Source organism: Schistocerca cancellata, chromosome 6 (assembly GCF_023864275.1).
Source record: "Schistocerca cancellata isolate TAMUIC-IGC-003103 chromosome 6, iqSchCanc2.1, whole genome shotgun sequence".
Lineage (NCBI taxonomy): Eukaryota > Metazoa > Arthropoda > Insecta > Orthoptera > Acrididae > Schistocerca > Schistocerca cancellata.
This window is the reverse complement of record NC_064631.1, coordinates 534577982-534601175: the sequence shown is the minus strand read 5'-3', so window position 1 is coordinate 534601175 and position 23194 is coordinate 534577982. Positions and strand designations below refer to the sequence as shown.

The 23194-nt window shown below is 40.4% G+C and overlaps 1 protein-coding gene across 1 annotated transcript in view; it reads right to left on the bottom strand.

The window, feature by feature from the left end:
* Positions 1 to 23194, bottom strand: part of LOC126191082 (putative phosphoenolpyruvate synthase) — a 358083-nt gene that overhangs the window by 7037 nt on the left and 327852 nt on the right. Inside the window, exon 27 of the mRNA XM_049931802.1 lies at positions 19299 to 19373. Within this exon, the coding sequence (XP_049787759.1) occupies positions 19299 to 19373 (75 nt within the window). The remainder of the gene's footprint in view (positions 1 to 19298; positions 19374 to 23194) is intronic.

Below are 23194 nucleotides of genomic sequence, written 5' to 3'. Positions count from 1 at the left end.
AGGTCGTTCCAAGGCGTGGCAGGCAGCGAAAGACGTCCCCGGAGGCTGATCAGAAAGCCTCCCTGGTGCGTCTGACAAACAGGTTTCAGGCACTGTCTCTGGCTGAGCCAGGTACAGCTGCCTGCCCTGTTTCAGAGGATGATTCTCAGCCTTCAAGGTCCGGGCAATCGCAGAGGATGGGCTTATTGGTAGTTGGGAGCTCCAATGTTAGGCGCGTAATGGGACCCCTTAGGGATATGGCGGCTAAGGAGGGGAAGAAATCCAGTGTGCACTCCATGTGCATTCCAGGTGGAGTCATTCCTGATGTGGATAGGGTCCTTCCGGATGCCATGAAGAGCACAGGGTGCGGCCAGCTGCAGGTGGTGGCACATGTCGGCACTAATGACGTGTGTCACTTTCGATCTGAGGAAATTCTCTCTGGATTCCAGCAGCTATCTGATTTGGTAAAGGCTGCCGGTCTTGCTTACAAGATGAAGGCAGAGCTCACCATCTGCAGCATCATTGACAGAACTGACTGCGGACCTTTGGTGCAGAGCCGGGTGGAGGGTCTGAATCAGAGGCTCAGACGGTTTTGCGACCGTGTTGGCTGCAGATTCATTGACTTGCGCCATAGGGTGGTGGGGTTTCGGGTTCCGCTGAATAGGTCAGGAGTTCACTACACTCAGTTGGTGGCTACACGGGTAGCGGAGGCTGTGTGGCGTGGACTGGGTGGTTTTTTGGGTTAGAAGGCCTCGGGAAAGTATGGGGTGGGCTGCAATGTCAAAGGGCGCATGGCAAATACAGGATGTGGTTGGATCAAGGAACAATCGGAATTGTAGTTGTAAATTGTTGTAGTTGTGCTGGGAAAGCCCCTGAGCTACAAGCGCTAATAGAAATCACAGAAGCTGCAATCGTTATAGGTACAGAAAGCTGGCTAAAACCTGAAATAAGTTCTGCAGAAATTTTTATGAAGTCTCAGACGGTGTTCAGGAAAGATAGATTAGGCAGAATTGGTGGTGGAGTGTTTGTGTCTGTCAGTAGTGGTTTATCTTGTAGTGAAGTCGAAGTAGATACTCCGTGTGAATTGGTATGGGTGGAGGTTATACTCAACAGCTGAACTAAGTTAATAATTTGCTCCTTCTACCGACCCCCAGACTCCGATGATATAGTTGCTGAACAGTTCAGAGAAAATTTGAGTCTCATAACAAATAAATATCCCACTCATATGGTTATAGTTGGTGGGGACTTCAACCTTCCCTCGATATGTTGACAAAAATACTTGTTCAAAACCGGTGGTAGGCAGAAAACATCTTCCGAGATTGTCCTTAATGCTTTCTCCGAAAATTATTTCGAGCAGTTAGTCCACAAACCCACGCGAATTGTAAATGGTTGCGAAAACACACTTGACCTCTTAGCCACAAACAATCCAGAGCTAATAGAGAGCATCATGACTGATACAGGGATTAGTGATCACGAGGTCGTTGTAGCTAGGCTCAATACCGTTTCTTCCAAATCCACCAGAAACAAACGCAAAATAATTTTATTTAAAAAAGCGGATAAAGTGTCACTAGAAGCCTTCCTAAGAGACAATCTCCATTCCTTCCAAACTGACTATGCAAATGTAGACGAGATGTGGCTCAAATTCAAAGATATAGTAGCAACAGCAATTGAGAGATTCATACCTCATAAATTGGTAAGAGATGGAACTGATCCCCCATGGTACACAAAACAGGTCTGAACGCTGTTGCAGAGGCAACGGAAAAAGCATGCGAAGTTCAGAAGAACGCAAAATCCCGAAGATTGGCTAAAATTTACAGACGCGCAAAATTTGGCACGGACTTCAATGTGAGATGCCTTTAATAGGTTCCACAACAAAACATTGTCTCAAAATTTGGTAGAAAATCTGAAGAAATTCTGGTCGTATGTAAAGTACACAAGCGGCAAGACGCAGTCAATACCTTCGCTGTGCAGTGCCGATGGTACTGTTACCGACTACAGTGCCACTAAAGCGGAGTTATTGAATGCAGTTTTCCAAAATTCCTTCACCAGGGAAGACGAATGGAATATTCCAGAATTTGAAACACGAACAGCTGCCAGCATGAGTTTCTTAGAAGTAGATACCTTAGGGGTTGCGAAGCAACTCAAATCGCTTGATACGGGCAAGTCTTCAGGTCCAGATAGCACAGCGATTAGGTTCCTTTCAGATTACACTGATACAATAGCTCCCTACTTAGCAATCATATGCAACCACTCGCTCGCCTATAGATCTGTACCTACAGATTGGAAAATTGCGCAGGTCGCACCAGTGTTTAAGAAGGGTAGTAGGAGTAATCCATCGAACTACAGACCTATATCATTGATGACGGTTTGCAGTAGGGTTTTGGAGCATATACTGTATTCAAACATTATGAATCACCTCGAAGGTAACGATCTATTGATACGTAATCAGCATGGTTTCAGAAAACATCGTTCTTATGCAACACAGCTAGCTCTTTATTCACACGAAGTAATGGACAGTATGGATTTCCGGAAAGCTTTTGACACCGTTCCTCACAAGTGACTTCTAATCAAGCTGCGGGCCTATGGGGTATTGTCTCAGTTGTGCGACTGGATTCGTGATTTCCTGTCAGGAAGGTCGCAGTTCTTAGTAATAGATGGCAAATCATCAAGTAAAACTGAAGTGATATCAGGTGTTCCCCAGGAAAACATCCTGGGACCTCTGCTGTTCCTGATCTATATAAATGACCTGGGTGACGATCTGAGCAGTTCTCTTAGGTTGTTCGCAGATGATGCTGTAATTTACCGTCTAGTAAGGTCATCCGAAGACCAGTATCAGTTGCAAAGCGATTTAGAAAAGACTGCTGTATGGTGTGGCAGGTGGCAGTTGACACTAAAGAACGAAAAGTGTGAGGTGATCCACATGAGTTCCAAAAAAAAATCCATTGGAATTAGATTACTCGATAAATAGTACAATTCTCAAGGCTGTCAATTCAACTAAGTACCTGGGTGTTAAAATTACGAACAACTTCAGTTGGAAAGACCACATAGATAATATTGTGGGGAAGGTGAGCCAAAGGTTGTGTTTCATTGGCAGGACACTTAGAAGATGCAACAAGTCCACTAAAGAGACAGCTTACACTACACTCGTTCGTCCTCTGTTAGAATATTGCTACGCGGTGTGGGATCCTTACCAGGTGGGACTGATGGAGGTCATCGAAAGGGTGCAAAAAAGGGCAGCTCATTTTGTATTATCACGTAATAGGGGAGAGAGTGTGGCAGATATGATACGCGAGTTGGGATGGAAGTCATTAAAGCAAAGACATTTTTCGTCGCAGCGAGATCTATTTACAAAATTTCAGTCACAAACTTTCTCTTCTGAATGTGAAAATATTTTGTTGAGCCCAACCTACATAGGTGGGAATGATCATCAAAATAAAATAAGAGAAATCAGAGCTCGAACAGAAAGGTTTAGGTGTTCGTTTTTCCCACGCGCTGTTCGGGAGTGGAATGGTAGAGAGATAGTATGATTGTGGTTTGATGAACCCTCTGCCAAGCACTTAAATGTGAATTGCAGAGTAGTCATGTAGATGTAGATGTAGATGTAGAACACCAAGAGATACAATATGAAAAAAAAGGGTAAAAGATGGAGGGAATATACGGAAGAGCTATACAAATGGAAGAAACTTACAGACAATACTATAGGATGAGATGAGGAACTAGAAATTTTCTCTAAGTCATTTTGTATCCTCCTACAGTCACTCAATGACAAAACTTTTCTGTACACCACAGCATCATCAGCGAACTATTGCAGATTGCTACCTACCCTCTCTACCAGACCATTTATGTACAGGGTGATTATAATTAAACTTTCAAAATGCTGCAGAAATAACACCACTGGCCAGAATGATGACAAATGGCAACGGAATATTAGCAGAGAAGGGGGAAAAAGTAGGGCAGAAGAAAAAAAATAGTGTGAAAATTGATCAATAGAGGGTGCTGTATGTGTCAGAATACATAAATGAAACCACCTGTCATGTACACGGCCCATTGAAGTTGGTACAAATACACTGGGTACACAGCTTTTCCTCCTTTCTCATCTGTGATGTTCGTCATGACTGTCTCAATGCAGGATCACGCTCTACTTGTAAAGCTCTATTACAAGCATGATGATTGTGCACACTTTGCTCTGCAGAAGTTCCAGATACTAGAGGGTTTGAAAAAAGGCGTTGGTCCAATGACTGCCATGGAGAAAATGATTCAAAAATTCAAAAAGATGGGTTCTTTTGGTGTGCAACCTGGTAGAGGGAGGAAATGAATTGATTCAACATCAGTGGAAACAGTGGCCACAGCAATGCAGGAGGAGACGAGTGGTGATGTGCAAACATGTTGCGCACAGAGAATTGCCCAAACATTGGACATACTCAAGAGCGTGGTGTGTAAAATCCTGTGAAATATCCTTCTTTGCTATGCATTCATAATTACCCATGTACACAAGTTGTTTCCTGTTGACCTGCCAGCAAGAGAGATCTTTGCTTTAGAATTTCTTGCTCACATGGAAGTGGACAATGATTGGCCATGGAAGATTTTGTGGACAGATGAAGCCCACTTCCATCTGCCAGGATACGCCAATTACATAGAATTGTTGAATATGAGGAACAGAAAATCCACACACAAATCAACCAGTACCACTTCATCCTGAAAAGGTCACTGTGTATTTAGGGTTTATGGCATCATTTATCATAGGGCCATATTATTTCGAAGAGACAGGTGCTTCCGGTCCTGTTATCTGTACCATCATTGGTAAGCATTATGAATTTCTTTTGTGCAAGAACATCATTCCAGCTTTCCAACAGCATGGATGTGTGAATGGGATCATTTTTATGCAAGATGGTGCACCTCTGCACATTGCAGATCCTGTTAAGCAGCTGCTGAAACACCATTTCGGAAATGCTAGAATTATCAGCCGCCCTTTCCCTACAGCCTGGCCATCCCAATCACCTGATCTTAATCTGTGTGACTTCTGGTTGTAGGGCTATCTGAAAGATATTGTGTTCAGTGTTATGATTGCAAACTTAGCTGCATTTAAGGCACACACTGTGCAACACATTCTGACTGTGACCCTGGAAACACTTTGATCAGTTGTGGAACATGCTGTTTCTTGATTTCAACTTGTTGCAGAAAATGGCGGACAGCATATTGAACATGTTTTGTGCCAGTCACATGGAAATTAATAATCCAATTTGGTTTTGATTGATGCTTTTTCTGCAGTTTTCGGCCTCAGGACAATTAAAAACCAATGCGGTTGATGCTTTTTATGCAGTTTTTGCCCTTAGGACAATTAAAAACTGATATTTCCCATCCAATGTGATATGACCTTGCTGTGGTGGATGGGCTTACATAACTAACAGTATCACATCTTTACACCCATGCACACTGAGTAGTAAAGTTTGTTTAGTGACAAAAGTACACCTTAGGCATTATTGTACGATTCATTTGTCATTCGTAATTGACTACTATTAAATTACGATGCTTATAGTGCCATCTATTGCTACATTTTGTAACTATTTCTTTTTCTTCTGTCATACGTTTTCCCCCTTCTCTGATAATATTTCATTGCAATTTCACCTCATTCTGACTAGTGGTGTTATTACTACAGTGTTTAGAAACTTTAATTATAATCACCCTGTACATAGAAAATAATAGTGGTTCTATCACATTATACTGGGGTACTCCTGGCAATATCTTTGTCTTTGATGAACATTGGTTGTCGAGGATAACATTCTGGGTTCTATTACTTAAAAAGTCTTCAAGCCACTCACATACTTGGGAACCTATTTCACATGAATGTATCTGCATTAACAGTCTGCAGTGGGGCACCATATCAAATGTTTTTCGTAGATCTAGAAATGTGGAATCTGCCTGTTGGCCTTCATCCATAGTTCGTAGTATGTCATGTGACAAAAGGGCAAGCTGAGTTTTGCCCAAGCCATGCTTTCTAAAACTGTGTTGATTCACAGACACAGACTTCTCAATCTCAAGGAAATTTAGCATATTCAAACTCGAAATATGTTCAAGAATTTTGCAGCAAACCAATGTTAAGGATATTGGTCTGTATTTTTGAGAGTCTGTTCTTTTGTCCTTATTATATACAGGAGTCATCTACACTTTTTTCCTGGCATTTGGGACTTAGCACTGGATGAGAGATTTGTGATAAATGCAGGCTAAGTATGGGACCAATGCTAACAGATTACTCTTTGTAAACCTGAATTAGGATTCCATATAGACCTGGCAACTTATTTACTTTCACATCTTTCGGTTGTTTCTGTATTCCGGGAATGCCTATTACCAAGTCATCCATTACAGATGTCTGTTTGATGGTCAAATGACAGTATGTTTGTATGATTCTCCTGCATGAATGATTTCATAATTGTAAAATTTAAAACTTTCGCTTTCCTTTTGCTGTCTTCTACTGCTGCATCAGACTGGTCAACAAATGAATGGATGGAAGCCTTAGACCTGTTTAGTGACTGTACATAGGACCAGAATTTTCTTGGGTGTTCAGCCAGATCTTGACGATGGTAGTAGTTGCATGCTTAGTGAATAGATCTCTTTACAGAAGCAGGAATATCTACTAATCTTTGCCTGTCACCATTTGATCATTCTCTTTTGAACCATGAGTGCAACAGCCTTTGCTTCCTCAGCATTTTTTAAAATTTGTTGTTAAACCACATTGGTTCTTTTCCATCCTTAGTCCACTTACTACGCACATACTTCTCCAGAGCAAAATTTACAATCTGTTTGAACTTTGCCCATAATTCTTCTACATTCATTATACAGGAACTGAATGATGTCAATTCAGTGTCTAAGTTTTATGCTAACAACTGCTTATCTGCTCTTTCTAGCACAAACACTCTCCTAGCCTTCTTCACTGATTTATTTACTTTAGTAACCATAGTCATTATAGTGACATCATGATCACTAATCCATGTCCCTATACCAACACTTTTGATAAGGTTAGGCTTGTTTGTAGCTAAGACGACATGAACACTGAATACATTCTCAACTGCCAAGATTGCTAAAATCATTTATCGATACAGATGACTGGTTATTTAGTGTTCAAATCCCCCCCACATTGACGATGTCAGAGGTACATCTGTGATGGAATCATGATCACTAATCCCCCATCTCTATACTGACATCAGCTGTTTGTAGCTACAAGGTCTAAAATATTTCCCTTGCATGTGGGCTGTCAAACTAATTGTTCAAGAGACTTTTCAGAAAACATGCTCAAAATTACTTCACAAGACTATCTGTCTGCAATGAACTCGTAGACATCACAGTCTATAGCCAGTAGGTTAAAGTTGTCTCCAACTACTATTCTATGATCTGCATATTTATGCACTACTGATTGTAGACTTTCTTTGACTCACTCTAAAACTGTCACAGTGAAATCAGGTGGCTGGTAAGAAATTCAACAGTTAACTTGATTTCACCTAGATCTGTCATACATGACCAGATAATTTCACCATCTTTATCAATTTTGACCTCAACAGAGAATATTTTTGTCAACCGCAATGAACATTCCTACTTCCAGGCACCTAATCTGTCTTTCGGATATATGTTCTATGACTCACTAAACACCTCAGAGTTTTCTGCTTTGTATTTCAGCCATCTCTCAGTCCCATGAATGATGTGAATGTGAGAACTTTCCTGGAGGGCCATAAATTTAGAAGCTTTGTTATGAACAATTCAAGAATTTAATGATAAAATTTTGTCAGTTAAAGTGTTTTTATTCTGAATGTGATCGAATTTTGCTATCTGTGTCCTGTCTGGCAAGTGTTTATCAGAGTACCTCAAACTACTGCCTGGCCTAAAGAACCTTCATGTGCACTCCACAAGTACTCTGCTACCTGAGTAACTGCTACCGTTGTATAATGAACCCATGACCCATTAAGGGAAGTCCTACAATTTCCCAATGGGTAATGCTGTTCCAGAAATCTGCAGCCATCGCCATCACAGAGTCAATGAAGCCTTTGACTGAGATCCTCCATTCGGCTCCAAACCAAAGGACATCAATAAATTCTGGGAAATGCTGCTAAAGTGTGGTCTGCTTGGACCACATGTGTGAGGCTAGGAGCCTTCACTATTCCTGCCAGCTGCCTGTATGAAATGAGGATGGCTTCAGAACCCAAGCATCTGGTGTCTTTGGTGCTGGCATGAGCCACATTTTGCAGATGACTGCACCCTGCATGCTTGATAGTCACAGGCAAGGCCTCCTCCACATCTTGAATGAGGCCCTTCCCAGTGGTCGTACTGAGCACACACTGGCTTTCTTTCCAGCCCTAAACACTAGCTCCCTAAGTGGCTCCATACTGCACCTAACACTGGAGCTCCCAATAACTAACAAATCCCTGCTAATGTGTTCCTGCTTAAATGCTACTGAAGGCACGGCCACATGTTCACTCAAGAGGATGTATGGGTGAGGCCAGATGGCCAATCTCTACATTGGCCCTCCACCTCAAGTGACGTGAATGTGTTACAACCCACCTCTCACCCTGCTGTGAGGTCAGATCCACTACGTCAGATCCACTAGGAGGTGCCTTGGCAGCAGAGCCCATGGGCAAAATAAATGAAACAAGACATGTCCCATGCAATGCACAAGATTTTCTGCCACACTACACCACAAGGCAGCAGCATGAAGGTGTGTGAGAATAGCCAAAAGTGTGTTCAGCTATTTGTGAACTGTGGTCAGCTTCTCCTGCATCCACACACAGCATGCACACATCCTATGCATCCTATCAAGACTAACTGATGAAGTAATGTATAAAAGCAGAGAGAAAACTCTGTATGCAGCTTGTTATCCTCCTGATATGTCACCAATGGACACTAATGCCTTAATGTAGCTGGCTGTTCAGAAGAAATGAAAACTGTACTACAGAATTCCTGAATTTACACTTACAGTTAAGAAAATACAAGATTAAACAGCTTAAATATAAAAATACACGCTAAATGTAATAGAAAAAACTACTGAGAAAAAACAAAAAAATATGTAACTTGCTGCTCTGGTGATGAGAAACAGGTGATAGCTTAAAACATAAGTTGTTCAAAGGCTAATCCACTTTATAGTTTTAAAAAAGGCCTTTGGGAATATTGACTGAAGGCACCCTTTGAAATTATGAAGTTATCAGGAGTAAAATGTGGGAGCAGAAGAATGTCTACAGCCTATACAGAAATCAGGCTGCAGTTATAACAATCCTTTATAAACCATATGGTGAGTTGCTCCTCACACTAATGTGAAGAGTGAATCATTCTGTGATGTATGATAAGTCTTAGGTGAATTTGAAGTGAATTAACGAAACTCTTGGGGAGTTGTTAATGCATTGTCACATAATAACACTGCTAGTAAGATACTACTTGCACCACTAGTTGCCTTCAGCACCCAGTTTAACTAAAGCAGTATCACTACGCTTTTATTAGGATACAGTCTTCCACAAGACAGAGCTGTGGAGTAAACTAATGAGTTCATACAGCTACTAGCAAAGTAAACATAGCGGCTTTGATAAAAAAAGAAACATTTAGTATTTTCCATCAAAATATAAGAAGTCTCTTGAATAAAAAAGTTATTAAGTATCACTACATTTAAAACATACTGTAGACTGATACAGTGATAAACAGTTTTCCTTGGAATAATTGTAAAAGGTGAAAGAAAAACTGCACTGATGCAGCCTCATACTGTAGGATGAGCATTAAGGCCACCACAAATTAAGTAAAGTGCCTTGGTCTGTGCAAAAATGCCCTTCTTTACCTCATTTGCTGTGACTGACCCTGGATGGCAGTTGTGACATCATTGTAAATGAGACACCTGGCAGTTCTACACATGCTGCCAAGACTTTTAGTGGAGGTTGTAGCATTTGCAGTACCATTAATTAATGGTATGTTGTAGTTTCATGGATGAATATGGATGGATATCAATCTGGTCTACTTGAATTATGTTATATTTGGGGAACGTAATCTGGGAGTTGGGCTTGAGCCGTGACCCTATAATTGAAAAAATTGATAGATAAACGATATGCATGATATGGAATAGTTATATCTGATTATGCATTCCACTGTAGGATTTTAAGTCCCCTTTGTAGACTTTATGATATGTACGAGTCTATCTCAAAAGAGTGGTTGGCCTTGAACACCTTATGTACCTAGTGCTCACAGGGAGATGTCGAACCTACCAGTATACTCAAATTGTGCAAGTGGTGCAGGAAGAATTACTGCTTTAAATGCCTTTTTGTACACCCTAATTAGTCTTTGTGGACTTAATGGGAGCAATAAGTAGGAACTGAAGAATATCTCCAGAGTCTTCACTTAATTCTGGTTCTTGATACTTTGTAAGAAAGCCTTCAGGGAATAAATGGCTCATGTCTACAAACGTCTTCCAATTCCTGTGTTTCTGGGGCATTTACAATGCTTTCTAGGCATTGTAAATTTTTACCAGTGTCTTCTATCACAGGCTGCAGTAATACAAGCACAGGCTGCATTAATACAAGCTCCTCTCACTGACACTCTCGCTAGACCAAATACACAAGGAAAAAGAAAATAAGTGTACAAACAAAAAGCAGGAAGTGTTCATATGAGCCAAAGACTGCCTCTCAAAAGTGATCACTTTGCCCATCCAGTAACCAATTCACATCACACTGCCACAACTGATGCTAGTCATTCACGCATCTGAGTGGTTTTACAAGTTGTGATAGGTGAAAGCACAGCTGCTTCGCTTCTTTTCAAAAAGTATCACAGTCTCACAGTTTAAATGGTTACTCACCATCTATGGGGCAGTCAAATATTTTAAAGAAGATATTGAAGAAACCCATGTCATCGGCTATTAGATCACAAGCCACTCAAAGATGGCATACGGTACCCTTCAAAAGACATTAGTCCTCGTCGCTTCCATCACCTCAACCTTATTGTGCAATATAAGACAGATGTCCATCATCTACATAGTGCTGGCTGACAACAGGCGCAGACACTCAGTCGTGGATCAATATTATTTCTCTACAACTAGATTATGACAAACTATCAGAAGAGTGGAACCATGGCATAACCATTATGGACTTACTTAACAGGGATTCTACCAGTCTTTGCATGGAGTGGTAGACAGTCCCTGTGACTAACGTTCAAATACTATGTGAAGTATCTCAGAACAAAATCCAGCCACTGGTACACACATCCACATGCTGCATGATTTTCGAACAATGACACAACCTGAAGCACACAGGGGTTAGGTCAATAGTATGGCTTGTCACTGAATGTTTCATTTGATTGAACATTAAACATGAATGTAGGGCCTGGGCATAAGCTTTCCTGGCTTGCCAGTGCAGCACAGTTGGCCTCCATGTACAAACTCAACTAGGACACTTTGATATACCACACTCTCTTTTTTGGCATGTGTACATAGACCTCATTGGTCTCCCTCCAGAATTGATAGGTTACAGACGCTTACCATCAATTACTGACAGTCTCTTGTTGGGTGGAAGCAGTAACAATTAAACACTTTACACCAAAGTCAACTTCTAGTGTGTTGACACTTGGATAGCTTGATTCAGCTGCCCTGAAATGATAATGATATCCAGGGAAGATAGTTTGAGTCCACACTATTTAAGGCTCTCTGCAATCTTTATGGGATTATGCGTGATCATATGACTATGTACCAACCTTAGAGTAACAGATTTGTGGAGTGGTGGCACACAACACTACAAGGTGCACTCATGCATCATAGAGGACTGTGGATGGAAGCCTTGCCACAGCTGCTACTAGGTGTTTGAACACCTTTCAAGGAAAACTTACATGGGTCACTAGCATATGTCTTATATGCTGAGTCATTCACATTCCCAGCAGAGTTTGCTCTACCCACACAGCCCCTTGATGCAAAAGATTTACCAGCACTGGTCCAGGTAGTGAAGAGCCACATCAATGACAAGAGGGTACCACCACCTACCTTGCACGCCAAACGAAAAGTTTTTGTATACCAGTGGTGAGCAATTGTGAATTTGTGATGCTAGGGGACAATATAATCCAGCCAGCTTTACAGCCACCCTCTTCAGGCCTGTAAAAAGTGGTAAAATGTGACACACACATTTTGATATTTTGTTCAACAGAAAAGCAATGTCAGTCTCATTAAACAGTCTAAAGCCAGCATGGATTCTGCATGAACACACAGCTGCAGACACAGCTGCATTTCACGTGGGCCCAGAAGATGACCTATATGGTCATTTACCATTTGACCTGCATATGCCCCATCTCCTGAAGGGGGCAGCAGCCTTTTCAGTAGTTGCAGGGGCAACAGTCTGCATGATTGACTGATCTGGCCGTGTAACACTAACCAAAACGGCCTTGCTGTTGTGGTACTGCGAACGGCTGAAAGCAAGGGGAAACTACAGCCATAATTTTTCCCAATGGCATGCAGCTTTACTGTACGGTTAAATGATGATGGCGTCCTCTTGGGTAAAATATTCCGGAGGTAAAATAGTCCCCCATTCGGATCTCCAGGCGGGGACTACTCAAGAGAATGTCGTTATCAGGAGATAGAAGACTGGCATTCTACGGGTCGGAGCGTGGAATGTCAGATCCCTTAATCGGGCAGGGAGGTTAGAAAATTTAAAAAGGGAAACGGGTAGGTTAAAGTTAGATAAAGTGGGAATTAGTGAAGTTCGGTGGCAGGAGGAACAAGACTTTTGCTCAGGTGAATACAGGCTTATAAATACAAAATCAAATAGGGGTAATGCAGGAGTAGGTTTAATAATGAATAAAAAAATAGGAGTGTGGGTAAGCTACTACAAACAGCATAGTGAATGCATTATTGTGGCCAACATAGACACGAAGCCCAAACCTACTACAGTAGTACAAGTTTATATGCCAACTAGCTCTGCAGATGATGAAGACATTGATGAAATGTGTGATGAGATAAAAGAAATTATTCAGGTAGTGATGGGAGATGAACATTTAATAGTCATGGGTGATGAATTCGACAGTAGGAAAAGGAAGAGAAGGAAACGTAGTAGGTGAATATGGATTGGGGATAAGGAATGAAAGAGGAAGCCGCCTGGTAGAATTTTGCACAGAGCACAACTTAACCATAGCTAACACTTGGTTCAAGAATCATGAAAGAAGGCTGTATACATGGAAGAACCCTGGAGATACTAAAAGGTTTCAGATAGATTATATAATGGTAAGACAGATATTTAGGAACCAGATTTTAAATTGTAAGACATTTCCAGGGGCAGATGTGGACTCTGACCACAATCTATTGGTTATGAACTGTAGATTAAAACTGAAGAAACTGCAAAAAGGTGGGAATTGAAGGAGATGAGACCTGGATAAGCTGAAAGAACCAGAGGTTGTACAGAGTTTCAGGGAGAGCATAAGGGAACAATTGACAGGAATGGGGGAAAGAAATACAGTAGAAGAAGAATGGGTAGCTTTGAGGAATGAAATAGTGAAGGCAGCAGAGGATCAAGTAGGTAAAAAGACGAGGGCTAGTAGAAATCCTTGGGTAACAGAAGAGATACTGAATTTATTTGATGAAAGGAGAAAATACAAAAATGCAGTAAGTGAAGCAGTCAAAAAGGAATACAAACGTCTCAAAAATGAGATCGACAGGAAGTGCAAAATGGCTAAGCAGGGATGGCTAGAGGACAAATGTAAGGATGTAGAGGCTTATCTCATGAGGGGTAAGATAGATGCTGCCTACAGGACAATTTAAGAGACCTTTGGAGAAAAGAGAACCACTTGCATGAATATCAAGAGCTCAGATGGAAACCCAGTTCTAAGCAAAGAAGGGAAAGCAGAAAGTTGGAAGGAGTATATAGAGGGTCTATACAGGGGCGATCTTCTTGAGGACAATATTATGGAAATGGAAGAGGAGGTAGATGAAGATGAAATGGGAGATATGATACTGCGTGAAGAGTTTGACAGAGCACTGAAAGACCTAAGTCGAAACAAGGCCCTGGGAGTAGACAACATTCCATTAGAACTACTGACAGCCTTGGGAGAGCCAGTCCTGACAAAACTCTACCTTCTGGTGAGCAAGATGTATGTGACAGTGAAATTTCCTCAGACTTCAAGAAGAATATAATAATTCCAATCCCAAAGAAAGCAGGTGTTGACAGATGTGAAAATTAATGAACTATCAGTTTAATAAGTCACAGCTGCAAAATAATAACGTGAATTCTTTACAGACAAATGGAAAAACTGGTAGAAGCGGACCTCGGGGAAGATCAGTTTGGATTCCGTAGAAATGTTGGAACATGTGAGGCAATACTGACCATACAACTTATCTTAGAAGAAAGATTAAGCAAAGGCAAACCTATGTTTCTAGTAATTGTAGACTTAGAGAAAGCTTTTGACAATGTTGACTGGAATACTCTCTTTCAAGTTCTGAAAGTGGCAGGGGTAAAATTCAGGAAGCGAAAGGCTATTTACAATTTGTACAGAAATCAGATGGCAGTTAAAGAGTCGAGGGACATTAAAGGGAAGCAGTGGTTGGGAAGTGAGTCAGACAGTGTTGTAGCCTCTCCCCGATGCTATTCAATCTGTATATTGAGCAAGCAGTAAAGGAAACAAAAGAAAAGTTCAGAGTAGGTATTAAAATCCATGGCGAAGAAATAAAAACTTTGAGGTTCGCCGATGACATTGTAATTCCGTCAGAGACAGCAAAGGACTTGGAAGAACAGTTGAACGGAATGGACAGTGTCTTGAAAGGAGGGTATAAGATGAACATCAACAAAAGCAAAACGAGGATAATGGAATGTAGTCGAATTAAGTCGGTTGATGCTGAGGGAATTAGATTAGGAAATGAGACACTTAAAGTAGTAAAGGAGTTTTGCTATTTGGGGAGCAAAATAACTGATGATGGTCAAAGTAGAGTGGATATAAAATGTAGACTGGCAATGGAAAGGAAAGCGTTTGTGAAGAAGAGATATTTGTTAACATCGAGTATTGATATAAGTGTCAGGAAGTCGTTTCTTAAAGTATTTGTATGGAGTGTAGCCATGTGTGGAAGTGAAACATGGACAATAAATAGTTTAGACAAGAAGAAAATAGAAGCTTTCGAAATGTGGTGCTACAGAAGAATGCTGAAGATTAGATGGGTAGATCACATAACTAATGATGAGGTATTGAATAGAATTGGGGAGAAGGGGAGTTTGTGGCACAACTTGACTAGAAGAAGGGATTGGTTGGTAGGACATATTCTGAGGCATCAAGGGATGACCAATTTAGTACTGGAGGGCAGCATGGAGGGTAAAAATCATAGAGGGAGACCAAGAGATGAATACACTAAGCAGATTCAGAAGGATGTAGGTTGCAGTAGGTACTGGAAGATGAAGAAGCTTGCACAGGATAGAGTAGCATGGAGAGCTGCATCAAACCAGTCTCAGGACTGAAGACCACAACAACAACAACAACATGCCTAATTCAGACTCTGAGGTGCCAGTCATCATCAGACTCGATGTGAGAGGCTTTGTTCCAGAGAACACATGTGCAAAGCTTGTTGACAATAATCTGATAGTGGATTCCTGCCTTGACAACTGTGTGACTGATAAAGGACCAATTGCCCGACAACTTACACACACACATCAGTTATCTACAAATGTTGACTATGCTGTCGCATACTTACTATTACAGAGCCAACAGAACCACAGTACAGCTTCTGCACACCATATCACAAACAGCTTTACATCCTCATATCAGGTGCCATTCCAACTTCCCCAGCTTCCATCTCTACCTGTGCCAAACAAAAATTGGTATGCTCGCCCCCACCAGTCTCCTCAACATTTGGCACCATATCATCTATACAGCACAAATGCTATTGGCCAGTCCACAAGGATAAACAGTCCATCTGTGCCCAGTTTTGCAGCCAGCCATGGCATATTTGGTTACTTGCATCACATTGGATTGGCACTGGAAACGTCCAGTCATGCCCCACTCAGCAACTGGCCATAACACAGCTGCCAGTCATGTGCATCTGTGTATGATCCACCTCCTCAATGACACCCACCAAGCACTACTCCACATTTCAAGGGTGGGGAGGGAGATGGGTGTCTGTGGGTACACCAACATGAGTAACCAGCATGAGAAAAACCTCTAACCTGTGGACACACACAATTGACTGAGATATCTGGGTGGACTCCATAGAAGTTAGTTTGATTTAGAACATTTTACTGTGCGGATGTGCTGTATCCTGTGTTATGAAAATAAAGCAGAATCGTCACACTAATGTGTCATCTCTGTTACTGGTATGATTCCTGCTACCAAACATCTTTTCTTAAATAAATGGTGAGTTTCAAAATTCATTGGTGGGAACTGCATTAATTAATAGTGTAATTAATTATTTGATCTTTTTCTTGAGGAAAGTCATTTTCCATCATAGGCTGTTATTATTTTTGAAATAAATTCTTAGTCCATGATTTTGCTATTTGCTAATTTCGTCCCCTTATGCATTTTCAAGATACCTTATTTGTGTCACAGTGAAAAACTGTAGTCATATAAAATTTTATCTTCCATCTAATGGTGTCCTTAATAAAGGTTTCTTACGATCATGATGGTCATGGGCACAACTGTTACAGATGTGAATTCCTTTTGCAAAATGAGAAAAGTGGAACAATTATGCAAAGTGCTTAAACTTTAGAGGTGGATATTTTGGAAAAGAATAAAATAATTAATACAAAAGCTTTTTTTCTAATTGAAAGAAAATTTAAAGGTAGCGTTCATATGAGCGTTTACTGTCATTAAGAACAAAATGTGAAAATTAGATACAGATAACACAGAAAGATTAACTTATCAAGGGTTCCCCTCTTGCAGCTGGTGTGGGTAGTAACTATGGACAATACTTTGAGGAAACAGTTCTTCATGTCATCCCTCTTAAGCTGAAGGCTTTCTGTCATTACAGTAAAAAAATAAAAAATATGGATGCCTTGGGAGAAAAGAAGAAAATAATTACCCTTTGTTAGCATACTAGTGAAAACTATACAATTAAAAAGGAAAGAGGCTGGTACCTTACACAAGCTATGAACTGAAAACACTTTTGGAATGAGAAGAACTTACAAAATGTAACTTCAGTCAATAAATATAGAAAACAGTCCTATTTAAGTAGCTGTGAAGACACCAGTGCTAACTTATGGAACCAAATCTTCCATCATCTCACAAAACAATTTAGGGGGCATCTAGCTATTCAGGGAATAAAATATTATGAAAAGGAAAGTTGCTACTCACCATATAGCAGACATGCTACATCACAGATAGGCACACCAAAAAGACTGCCACAATATAAGCTTTCGACCAGCAAGGCCTTCATAAAAAATAGACAACACACACACACACACACACACACACACACACAAATGCAACTCACACATACATGACTGCAGCCTCTGGCAGCTGAAGCCACTCTGCGAGCAATAGCAGTAGTACATGATGGGAGTGGCAACTGGGTGTGGATCAGTAGGAGGCTTGGGCAGGGAGGGGGAGGGATGGCAGGGTAGGGGTGGGGGCTGTGAAGTGCTGCTTGGGAGTGTGCAAAGACGAGATGGAGAGACAGTAGGGTAGCTGTGTGCAGTCTGGAGGTTAGACAGTGGACAGGGGAGAGGTGGGGGGCAGCAGAAACAGAGAGAAGTAAAAAGACTGGATGCATTGGAAGAATGAGAGCTGTGCATTGCTGGAATGGGAGCAGGAAAGGGGCTAGATGGGTGACAAAAATGACTAATGAAGGGTGAGGTCAGGAGGGTTCCAGGAACGTATGATATATTGCAGGGAGAGTTCCCCACCTGTGCAATTAAAAAAAAATATGGCACAGCCTGCCATCCATCTATCCTCCTGACTGCACCTAGCTGCCCTACCCTATCTCCACCTTGTCCTTGCATGGCACACTACACTTTGAGTATTCTGCCAACAGCATCTGTGTGAGTCAGCCACCACAGGCTGCCTGCCATGGACCAGATGACTTGTGGACACAGCATGGCATCCACCACGCCATCTACCAGAGCCGTCCTCTTTATAAGTCCAGTGCAGCAGGCACTCGCCCTCATATGGTACTCATACTTACAGTCAGTAACTGCTTGTATCAGTATGTGGATTGTTTCTATGTTTGTGTCTATGTTTTCAGCTGTAGTTTGCTTGTATGTGAAAGAAGAATAAACTTTGATTCATTGTGGTCATGCTGTTGTTGTGTCTTACAGTAAAATACACAAAAAGTCACAGTGAGAGCTTGTATCAGTATGTGGATTGTTTCTATGTTTGTGTGTATGTTTTCAGCTGTAGTTTGCTTGTATGTGGAAGAAGAATAAACTTTGATTCATTGTGGTCATGCTGTTGTTGTGTCTTACAGTAAAATACACAAAAAGTCACAGTGAGAGTCAGTCAACTCATACAAATATCTGGTTGTAGCAATTTGTGTAGAGATGAAATAGAATGATCACATAGGCTCAGTCATGAGTAAGACAGATGGTAGACTTCTTATCATTAGTAGATTACTGTGAAAATGCAGACAGTCGACAAAGGAGATGCTTACAAAACACTAGTGCGACCATATAGAATATTGAGTAAGGGTGTGGCAACTATAAAAATAGGACAAACAGGGGATACTTAAAATATACAAAGAGGGGCAGCATGAATGGTTAAAGGTCTGTTTGACTCATGGGAGAATGCCACAGAAATGCTGAAAAACTTGAACTGGCACGTATCTGACACCAACTGCCCTCTGAAAGCCCACTTACAAAGATTCAAGGCTCAGTATTCAGTGAGAAAAAGTTTAAAGCGGCAGAGAGATAGTCACAAGTCAGATATGGAGAAAGGAGGGTATGAGAATGGAAATGTATATTAAACAAATATGAACAGCAACAAAGAGATTTGAATGCAGAAGCAAGTAATTTAAATGAAGTACCCAGATTCATTCTTATTCCCTCTCCATACAATGAAGTTTATACAGCAAAAATACCACAGAAAAATTCTGCTTTATGAATGGCACCAAGTGTTTCTGAAAATTGTCCAAAAGCTGGTGGGTTCACATTATCAGTGCACATAGTTGCTGAATGGAAGTAAATGTCCATCTTTTACAGTATAACTAAGTAAGTTACAAAAAGAGTTACATACAAATTATAATAAGTGGAGCATTTTTAGACAGACTACCAATATACAGTGTGTTAATTAATATGCAGGTATCAGACATTGACCCATATTTTTTAACTGAATATTTTCAACAGGAATAGTAAGGGAAGGTATGCATATGGGACTGGAAACAATGATAACTATCTATAAATTGGAAAAACATTTTTTACCTGTTTTGAACAGTTTGGTAGCATTCTGAACACCAACAATGCAAGGCAAGCCATATTCTCTTGCTATGACAGCTCCTGAAATAATAATTATAGAAACTCTTAAACATGAAACATAATCACCAGAAATCACACCTCCATTACAGATAAAGGTCATTATTTGGAAATATAGTTGCATTGTCTATAGTTTTTTGTGTCAATCAAAGAGAAGTGATCCAAAAAAATTGTCGGATGCTTGACCATTTTTAAATATTTTGTTTGTTTTACATGTGATTTCTCTATAGTTGAGAAGTTCAAAACAGTTTTTTTCTTTTTTTTTTTTTTTTTAAAGCTTACCTTGCAGCCTTACTGAATGGCAGCCATGTTTATTAGTAAGTGCATGATGGTTTTTCAATTTGTAGACATTAGCGTTAATTTGAATATCTCTGCACTGGGTTAAGTTACAACACTGCAATTGACATGATTGCTTTTAGGAAAGTCTTCTCTACAACATTGTTTATTACCCAAAATACCTTAAATTCAAAATTACCAATCAAAATGACCTCCAAAGTTTGCTATGGAAAATTTAGAAAATCCAATTTTTTAGACCCCAAAAAAAAAAAAAAAAAAAAAAAACAACAGAGAAGTGATTTATCAGAGTGTATTTTTTCTCTAGGTAGATATTATAAACTACCAGCCTTATTTAGAGCAATGACACTGACAAATGTTTCCTTAATTTTTTATAAATTTTGGAAATTTGAAAATCTTAATTTTTTGTAAAGTTTTGGGCTCGTATTCTTTGGTAGGACTCAACACAAAATTTTTTTTAACATTTTATACACCTATATGATAACAAAGTACTGTAAAAAATTGTAACACTGATATCTGACTGGGAACGAAGATATGAATTTTTGAAAATGAGGAAATACAGTACTTCACATTACACTAAAATTGATCTTATAGCTGTTGCCTAATTGTGATATTGGTTACATGTAATCAATTGTCATTGAAGTTGAGGTAATTAATTATATGCAAACATTCAACAAAATTACTGAAATAAACATTTATATTATCTTGAAAAATATAAAATAAATATTTTCAGTGAACATACTTTCGAGATGTGGTGCTTCCTAATTGTGGTGGTGTTCTTTCTTCAGACAGCTTTTGTGATATAGAATAAAATCTCCCAGTTGCTGTGGTAAGTTCAAGCACTGACAGCTTTGTTAATATGTTTTTCATTGGTATCCAAACTTTGTCATTAGTAGATTTCTTAAATGACGTTCTTGCGTCAGCAGGGTGGTAAAAATGCACAAAAATATCATTGTTTCCAAACTTATTCTTTCAATCTGTGCAAGTCACCGTTGTTTATCATACACAAATGCCATTATGTAATTCAATGTTAAAGACAGAGATGTACGAGGGCAGTTCAATAAGTAATGCAACACATTTTTTTTCTCGGCCAATTTTGGTTGAAAAAACCGGAAATTTCTTGTGGAATATTTTCAAACATTCCTGCTTCGTCTCGTATAGTTTCATTGACTTCCGACAGGTGGCAGCACTGTACGGAGCTGTTAAAATGGCGTCTGTAACGGGTGTGCGTTGCAAACAACGGGCAGTGATCGAGTTTCTTTTGGCGGAAAACCAGGGCATCTCAGATATTCATAGGCGCTTGCAGAATGTCTACGGTGATCTGGCAGTGGACAAAAGCACGGTGAGTCGTTGGGCAAAGCGTGTGTCATCATCGCCGCAAGGTCAAGCAAGACCGTCTGATCTCCCGCGTGCGGGCCGGCCGTGCACAGCTGTGACTCCTGCAGTGGCGGAGCGTGCGAACACACTCGTTCGGGATGATCGATGGATCACCATCAAACAACTCAGTGCTCAACTTGACATCTCTGTTGGTAGTACTGTCACAATTGTTCACCAGTTGGGATATTCAAAGGTTTGTTCCCGCTGGGTTCCTCGTTGTCTAACCGAACACCATAAAGAGCAATGGAGAACCATGTGTGCGGAATTGCTTGCTCGTCATGTGGCTGAGGGTGACAATTTCTTGTCAAAGATTGTTACAGGTGATGAAACATGGGTTCATCACTTCGAATCTGAAACAAAACGGCAATCAATGGAGTGGCGCCACACCCACTCCCCTACCAAGAAAAAGTTTAAAGCCATACCCTCAGCCGGTAAAGTCATGGTTACAGCCTTCTGGGATGCTGAAGGGGTTATTCTGTTCGATGTCCTTCCCCATGGTCAAACGATCAACTCTGAAGTGTATTGTGCTACTCTTCAGAAATTGAAGAAACGTCTTCAGCGTGTTCGTAGGCACAAAAATCTGAACGAACTTCTCCTTCTTCATGACAACGCAAGACCTCACACAAGTCTTCGCACCCGAGAGGAGCTCACAAAAGTTCAGTGGACTGTTCTTCCTCATGCACCCTACAGCCCTGATCTCGTACCATCGGAATTCCATATGTTTGGCCCAATGAAGGACGCAATCCGTGGGAGGCACTACGCGGATGATGAAGAAGTTATTGATGCAGTACGACGTTGGCTCCGACATCGACCAGTGGAATGGCACCGTGCAGGCATACAGGCCCTCATTTCAAGGTGGCATAAGGCCGTAGCATTGAATGGAGATTACGTTGAAAAATAGTGTTGTGTAGCTAAAAGATTGGGGAATAACCTGGTGTATTTCAATGCTGAATAAAACAACCCCTGTTTCAGAAAAAAAATGTGTTGCATTACTTATTGAACTGCCCTCGTAGTTTTACTGATACAATGATCCTTGTAAGTTTTCTGTGACGCCAACGAATTTGTGGAATCTCTTGTTCCTTTTATTGCTATATAGTTTTCAAATCTGCTTTGAAGGGTTGTTATGATATGAAGAATACCTCTTGTTTCTAGATGAGAAAATAAGGGATGTCTTTAAAGTTATCCATGCAAAAGCCATACATGTCCTCTATTGTAAGAATTTGGTCTGTGGTCGTTCTTTGTAGGCTGGATTTACTCATTTCATGTTTTGTTGTATCTCCTACACCATCACATACATTTTTACCATGGCAAGAGGAGGAAAATGCCATTCGACCTCCAACCCAAAATCTACTTTGTAGTTCTAAAGATTTGAAAATTTTTTTTTCCCTTTATTGACTACCAGTTCCATCTGAAAAGTATATGAGCCTCTCAACCTTGGGCAACTTTTCTTTATGTTACTTAATACATACTTTTGAGACACATAGACAACTGAAGTGTTGTGCTCCAAGTAGTAGTGTAGAATTCAAACTGAAGAACTGCAAACTTCATCTTTCTCATTTTTGAACAGAGAACAAATGGATGCACTGTGGCCTGATCATTAACCCAGTGATACCCTTGTATTTCACCCTGAAACACAAATATAATGTTTTTTGCAGAATCAGCTCGGACTATGCATTCAGTTTCACAAAGTTGTGCTTTCTTGTTCTTCAAAAACTTGCTTTGGATTTGAGAAACATATTGGTGACTTTTGAGATATTCTAAGTTATCAATTAAAGATTCAATGTGCTCTTCCTGAGATGTAACCACCATTATCATTTCAGCCCTGTTGGCTGTGACCCACTGTTTGAAGGTAATTTTGTCAGGCATTTCCTCCTCAGATTCGTTAAACAATTCAAGAGTGGTTTCTTTACCAGGACATTTATCATACAAACTCATTGTGCAGTCACAATAGTTAGTGTCACAGATCATTAAATCTAGTAAATCTTTGTAGTTAACATAATTGAGTTTTCAACTGCAATCATCAGTTTGACATTTTGATGAAACAAACAAACACATACAGAGTGTGTTCCTGAGCTGGCCAAAATACACCACTTAAGCCAAAGGTCACAAAATTCTGACCTTCCAATTTTGTGTTCAGGATGAGCATTTTTGAAAGCTACATAATATTTATTTAA